Raw genomic sequence first — 7,799 nt, 5'->3', positions numbered from 1 at the left:
GAGAACAATAATGTGGTCATTAGAAAATATGGAGAACAGCAATGTAGTGATCAGAAAATATGGAGAACAACAATGTGGTCATCACAAAGTATGGAGAACAATAATGTGGTCATCAGAAAGTATGGAGAACAACAACGTGGTCATCAGAAAATATGGAGAACAATAATGTGGTCATTAGAAAATATGGAGAACAGCAATGTAGTGATCAGAAAATATGGAGAACAACAATGTGGTCATCACAAAGTATGGAGAACAATAATGTGGTCATCAGAAAGTATGGAGAACAACAACGTGGTCATCAGAAAATATGGAGAACAACAATGTGGTCATAAGAAAGTATGGAAAACAATAATGTAATAACTAAAACGTTTCGTGAACAATAATGTAGTCATTAGAGCATTTGATGAAGAACACTGCTATCATAAGAACGTATGGAGAGCAACAAAAAATGTGGTCATCAGAAAGTATGGAAAACAATAATATAATAACTAAAACGTATCGTGAACAATAATGTAGTCAGTAGAGCATTTGATGAAGAACACTGCTATCATAAGAACGTATGGAGAGCAACAATGCAGCCATTACAACGTTTATTGAACAACAATGCTTCATAAAAAATTAGGAAGAACAATAATGCTTCATAAAAAATTAGGAAGAACAATAATGCTTCATAAAAACGTAGGGAGAACAATAATGTAGCCATTAGAACGTTTGATGAGCAGCATTTAGATCATCATGTCTTAGAACATTAAAACGGACACTCTCAATTGGTGTTGATGACTAGCTGCCTTGTCTCAAGTATAACGATTAAAATTAGAGATGGCTATGTTCCTGTGTAGCTTTAAGCAAAAATTCTAAAAAAAATATATTAATATGTCCTCAAAACTATTTGTGGTATCTAACTGACACCAAATACAATATTTTCTGAAAAAATAGAACTACCAAACTGACGCATTACTTTTTAATATAACGTTGGTTTTTATTGTCATCATTTATTTATATTTTTTATGACGTATACGTGTTCAGTATTCGCCCTTGCTAAACGTTTCTAACAGTTGGGTGTGAAGCAAATCTAACTTAGTACTTGTTCGCGTGATATCATTGATTCTAGCATTGTTTTACTACAGTAAGTAGACACGAACAGTACCTTCTATGTGACGTATTACGATCTCTACTTTACAAAATAATTTTGTTAAAATGTTATTTATTGCGTTTAGAGTGTTGTATTTTTCATGATTTTAACTCTTGTGGTATTTTTCTGGAGTATGAATTACCTGTAGAGTAGTCAATTAGAGCCCGCTAACTGGAGGTACGAAGAGTATTATGTTACGGAGTGTGTTTATGTTTTTCCGCTGAGTTCGTCGTGAAGAAACACGGAAGGTTCACAACAACAATCTTTATTCAGTAAAACAATCAGATTTACGAATCCAGTACACAAAACAAGGGGAAGTGTTTATGTTGAACTTGTAAGAGAAGAGTGGAGAAACGGTTAATATATTTCTCTTACCAGTCTAGTGTCATCCCTCTCTCGTAAAATACACCAAAAAAAATTCAAAATTTAAAATAAAACCATCCCAATTAGGTAAATTATGTAAATCCAAAATGGCTAAAATCACAAAATTAAGGTAACGTTAGGCAAACATTAAGTACAAGTTAACGATAGCAAAACTTAAAGTTACAGATTATATTTAAAAAAAAACTGTTAAACTTAGTTAGCAAACATGATAAAAGTTACCGTTAAAGGAAGAAACCCGGTGTTGCGTCATCGAGTCACATGACTACTGTGACGCAACGTTTCTAGAACTATCATGTACTTTGGCGAATGTTCTAGTTCTTACTAGATATAGGGTAGGCTGGTATATAAAAGAGGGGAATGTAATGTCTGGGTAGATAGTGTGTAATTGATCTGCGGTCAGAAGTATTATTGGCGTTCGTTGATATAGCGCGATTGTTGAAGTTGAGTGTATCGGTAAAGTTATATTCGGAAAGAATAAACCAGTTTTATTAAGTAAAGACTTGTGTCGCTTAAGTTTCGTCGGAACGAAGTTACGGAAAATCAATTAACAAACGGAGACGTAACAATACCAATCTAGTTAGGAGGATCTTAGATAAATGTAATCACATACATAAGGTCAATTGAAAAACCCTAACACTATTATAGAATACAATAAAAAGACATGAACTAGCAACCAACATACATAGGCAAAAGATTTTGGGTGGTATTGTAACTTACAGTGTAAGGTGCAGTGTATGCACTAAACTGAATGATTACCACTCCATTATCTGAAGTTTGGATAGCTTATTGATCACAATACTAATGAGGCATAAAACTAAAAGAGCTTTCCGACATTTACTTTCAAGCAATTTCACTATAACTTATAAGATATGTCCATAGGATATCACATGATTGCTGCTAGATTAAAAGAGTTAGGACACCTGGTGTTAGTACTAGTAGTAGTAGATGTAAAACCTAGACTATCAACAGTTTGAACAACTGTATAAACGGCTAGAAGTTCAAAGACTCGGCTAAAAGAGTTTTAGGACACTTACTGAAGTACCAAGTAAACTTTCGAGGCAAAACATTCGTTTCTCGAGAATCACTCACCTGATCTAGTTAAGTTGCAAGAGCTCCACAATTTACAATGTTTATGGTACATCTGTAAAGTGCAAAGCATATGACTTCTTCACGGCAGTGAGGAAGTCATGTTTCATCTGAGCATATGTTAATATGTATTGTAATAACAGTACGAATATTAATCATAAGAAGTTTAGCTAAAAAGCCTTAGTTTAACTGAATTTAGTTTGCGATTAGTTAATAGCAATGCCTAAAAACATGTTGAGTTTGATGAATCCTAGATGGCAGCACAATAGGGCTAGATATATCGAAATGCAGCCAGCGTGGTATAACTCAAGATAATTACAAAGTACTTTGTGCGAGAGTAGGAGACAATCTTGACAGTTTGTAATGAAGATATATGTATATGGCAATATATGTGTATAAACAAACATGTATGACCCCATATGTGTATAGGAACATTACATGAACTCATTCATGAGTGCTGGATAACACAAACGGATCAGTTATACAAAGAACATATTTATTACAGCAAGAATGAAAATAAAGGCTTTGATCTGAATGTTACAAACTTGCGATGTGAAGTTAACTGTAATTACTTGTTTATACGGCATTATTTGTAAATACGGTGCACTTGTTATTTTCATTAATACTTGTAAGAGCATGTTTCAATATTGACATTTAAATATTCAGCAATTAGTCAATTATTCGTGGAAGGATAAGAGTAGCTGAAAGACTCACATTACGTTTGTTAGAAAACAATTTCGTTTTCCTTGTTATTTTTGGTAAGAATAATGCTAAATGTTTTGAATGGATCACATCGAAATATTTATTAGTGGGTGAATTTATCAGTTGTATATGAAATTCACAGACAGTTGCTTACATAACAAACGTTAACTTGGTAAACCCAGTGTTTTATGTCTTAACTGGTTGTGAGAGAACATCTTCAATCATCTAGATTGAAATATTTAGTATAACACACAGTTTTCTAAGTAGTTTATTAACCCTGTTTTAATACAAGTATTTGATGCGTGAAAATGGATAGCAAAAATGGATAGGTTGGTATCTCCTAAGCCGAGTCGGCTCAGGTGTGTAGGATCCAAATCTGCAGTCTCAACCACATTCCTTTTTTACTGAAACTGGGCGCTGTTTATGTAAAAACCAGATAAGGAATGAAATTCTCAAGAAAAAATTAGAGGTACTCATCTGGGTGAAGTGGGCTTGTTTTTGAAAAAGAAAAAAATCTACGTGTAGACATAAAAAAACGATAATCTGAGTGTCAATGAATAAATGCTTTCCGACTGAACAATGGAACGCACACGCATCCGAAAAAAGCAACTCAAATAAGTCCGGTACTAGTACCGCCTTAAAAAATAAGTTCCGGTACTCAGTACCAGTGAGTACCAGCATAATTTTACTCCTGAACCAGATAGTAGTGGAGAGAACGAATCTGGGTAATGAGAAAGCATGTCGGCTATTATAATGAAAATGTAAACAAGAGTAGCAGAGACCCAACGAAGCCTGTGGACTGAGAAGTTCGTGAGTACTAGTGATATATGTTCTATGTGCAATTAGAGCATGAGTACATGTGAACCCTGTAGACATTTCACTGGACTATGGTAATCTGTTGGTTACTCTGTCTCTAAGGGTAGTTTTAGAAGGGAGTAATTGCTGTACCTGGGCAGTTATTACCCTTTTTCAACATACACACCTAGCTGACCTTTTGACAAAAAAGAAATTCATCTGATCTTCCATTTTCAATTCAGACAATAGGTTTTCATGTGCTAACCTGAATCAGATCAAATGTGTAGAATAGAATCCATAGATGCAATTGTGTTGATGGCCAATGCATGAAACGTTTAGGGCTCTGGTGAACTGGTTATCAGGCTAGCTCTGAAGTCTCCATGGCCAGAGTATCAGAATCCAACACAGGTCAGCCAAGCAATGACTCACATCTGGTTAAGTTGTCTACCTGCAGCTCAGCCACAGAATACCACAACGTCGACATTAAAAAAACAAAACAAGAAACTGTGCATTTCTGCATCAGGAACCTCTTCTGAAATTTCCTGTCAGAAAGTATTTATTAATGCCAAGACGAAAACACCAAATGTGCACAAACTTCTGGCAGAAGCACTACATAGTGAAGCCACAGAAGACTTTCCCAAAGTTAAGGTTGCCTTGAATGGTGGCTAAATGCAGAAAACCTTCACCTCTGTGAAAGCCAGATCACCATCACCAAAGAGTTCCTGGGAATCAACTCAACAGCAGTTGAGGGTAACATTCTCAACAGTACTGACAACCCTACACTCCAGTAGATCCCCCCCCCCCCCAAGCGGCACTTGTGGGCCAAGTTTGCGGATATGAAAAGAGTTCTAGCTAAAGCCCGTTGCACCAACAGGGTAACCACTGTGGCAAATCACTAGACTACTATCATCTTGAAGGATGTGCTGACCAGCCTAATGTGAGAGCAAGGGAACGGAACCTCGTCCTTGCCGTCTAGTGAATGAGTGTGTGTGTGTGTGTGTATTTGTACTTATCTCCACATTTTTTCATTTATATATTTATTTACTTAATGTACGTATCTATAACTTTTAGAGCTGGATATTAGCGGTATTTGCTAATCAAGTAATCGATAGTCCACTAATAGATTAGTACAGTATTCCTCAAGACATGGCATCTACAAGCAGAAAAAAAGTTGGCAGCTGGTGCTACCAAACAGTTGTCTTCCTTCTAGTCAGCAGTTCAAAATGAGCTAAATGGGCAGGTAGTTTTAGTAGCTTTACCATAGCAAAGACAGGGTGAGCAAGTAGCAATATTTTGATAACTTAGATAGTTGATATAATCAAAAACAGTAACAACTGGAAACCCTAGCTTCGATTAGCTGATTATTTTCGTGACATCAATTGATTTACTCATAATTTTGATTAATCACTTACTTTGTAACATCAATCAATGTAATCGCTGCTCATAGGTAATGAATTATATTGATTAATCGATTAGACTGCCCAGCTCTATAACTAGAACAAGTGACTGAAGTAAAATTAGTAGTCCATGAGCCAGTTTTCATATGGGCTTTACATTTCAAGTTGACTGCACCTCTGACCGAACAAAGGTTCATAAGTATAAAATAAGAGCTAAGTATCCACTGAATACAGAATCAACTTATTACCATACCAGATTTTTTTTGCTAAAGATTGGAAACAAGACCATTTCTGATGATAGGTTGCCAAAAATGATAAGAAAATAACACTTTTAAAAATACATTTTAAAAAAGGGTAAATGTTCAAGAATATACCATGTTTACTCAAGATATGTAAATTAATTCTACCTATCAATACAATCTATTAATTACAAAGAAAGACCCTTCATCCAACAGTATCTGACAAAAAAATGGATTTTCGGCAAAATTTACTTTAAAAACTGACATTTTAAAGGGTCAATCTTAACACATTCGTCATAACTTTGGGTCATGGGACTAACTCTGCATTTCATCAACTCCAATATAACTTTGCATGTCTCAGCTTTAATCTAAAACAAAATAACAAAAGAAGTATTTTAAAATCTTCCTCTTGTTTGTTTGTTTTTTATCAGTGTTACCACCTACTTCCAAAATGTAAGGAACGCAAAATCAATATCCACTCTAATATAATGCCAAAATATGCGTTATTTGTCATACAAAAAAACGTTCCCCAGTAGGACAGCGGTAAGTCTACGGATTTACAACGTTAAATACCCCTCGGTGGACACAGCAGATAGCCCGATGTGATTTTGCTATGAAAAAACACATACACACAAAAAACTTTGTATACATCAAATAGTTGTTATCCTTTTGTAGTTTAAAAAAATACCTTGGCATGTCTAAGTTTTATTTCAAGTTCAAAACAAATACGAATGCGATATACCAAATATACAACTCTATTACAAAGTTATAGAATACGAGCAATTATCTGGAAATATTAAATATTAAATAAGTTTTTCTTCATTACCCATTCAAGCCGTCTCCAGCCATTATTAGTCTCAAAGTGGGTTCCTCGTCATCGAATTAAATATGTGTTCTATATGTATGATAACCCTTCACAACCACTTGGAAGATGTAATTTCTCACGAAAGATGGCTTTGTTTAAACTTTTAGCAAAAAAAAAAAAAAAAAATCACAGAAACAACTAAGTATTTAGCTTTTGTTTTCCCAATTAATTTTGTCCAGTTGGGAGGGGTGCAAAAATTGACAGCTCATGAACTATATTTAAGAAAAAGGCGTTTAATACTTAACTTAGTACATCAGACTGGACAAGGTAGGGAAAATTGAAGAAATGTCTAAACCTCTCAAATTATTTTAAAACATAAAGGGGTAAATATGGAAAATTTTACGACAAGGTATGCGCGCCAGTTCATTACCTAAATCGGTTGATAATCAACAAATTGTAATTGGCACAAAAAGGAAAAGTTCATCCAAGAGAAAAAGATGAAAAAAGGCAGATTTCACTTACCAGCTCCACAAACACGCTACTTCTATTGTTTTTTACTTCAACACTTTTTATAGATTCTTGTTTACAAAACCTATGAAACTTCGTGTCACAGTCAACGAAAGATTCAATACATTGTATGGTCTTATTAGTACTTATGTAACATCGATCATAAACCTTCTTCGGCCTCCTACTAAATTAATTGTACAGATTGAACATAATTACATTTGACCTATGTTTGCATCTACATTTACTTGATTTTTGAACTTCTCCTACAGTTTTGACAATCTGATTTGAACTTCTGATTTGACAAGAAAATGTGGTCATAAAAAAAACAATAGTAAAACTTTTTGCGTAGTTGAATTTACATGGGTAATCTACTAGTTAAAGTATATTTATAACACAACATCTTCATTTATAGAACCTAAATTTGATACGTTATTGTCAGAATATTACTGACCTTTGTTTCCTTGCATCTTGAATTGTCCTGTTAACTGAGATACGGTCACTGGCCAGTAGGTTAAATCGATTGATATGAAACAAAGTTTTCATTTTGGCGTTCTCATGGGGAGATATAAACACTGGTTGCCCATTATCACCGGCTTTTGGAATTGGAGAATACCCATTTGTATTCAAGATCTCTGAAAAGGTTCGTAAACAATTGTTAATACTTTTTATTGTTAATTTAAACAGTGGCGATCTAGGTCCCAAAAGACTGTGGTGCAAAAAAAAAAAAAAAAATTTTCCCGTACCCCCCCCCC

General features: G+C 34.6%; 1 protein-coding gene across 1 annotated transcript in view; it reads right to left on the bottom strand.

The window, feature by feature from the left end:
• LOC106457822 (polypeptide N-acetylgalactosaminyltransferase 13-like) overlaps nucleotides 1–7,799 on the bottom strand; it is a 28,121-nt gene that overhangs the window by 19,860 nt on the left and 462 nt on the right. Inside the window, exon 2 of the mRNA XM_013917273.2 lies at nucleotides 7,499–7,679. Within this exon, the coding sequence (XP_013772727.1) occupies nucleotides 7,499–7,679 (181 nt within the window). The remainder of the gene's footprint in view (nucleotides 1–7,498; nucleotides 7,680–7,799) is intronic.

This window comes from Limulus polyphemus, unplaced genomic scaffold (genome assembly GCF_000517525.1).
Source record: "Limulus polyphemus unplaced genomic scaffold, Limulus_polyphemus-2.1.2 Scaffold378, whole genome shotgun sequence".
In the NCBI taxonomy this organism is placed as follows: domain Eukaryota; kingdom Metazoa; phylum Arthropoda; class Merostomata; order Xiphosura; family Limulidae; genus Limulus; species Limulus polyphemus.
This window is presented reverse-complemented; position numbering and strand designations above follow the sequence as displayed.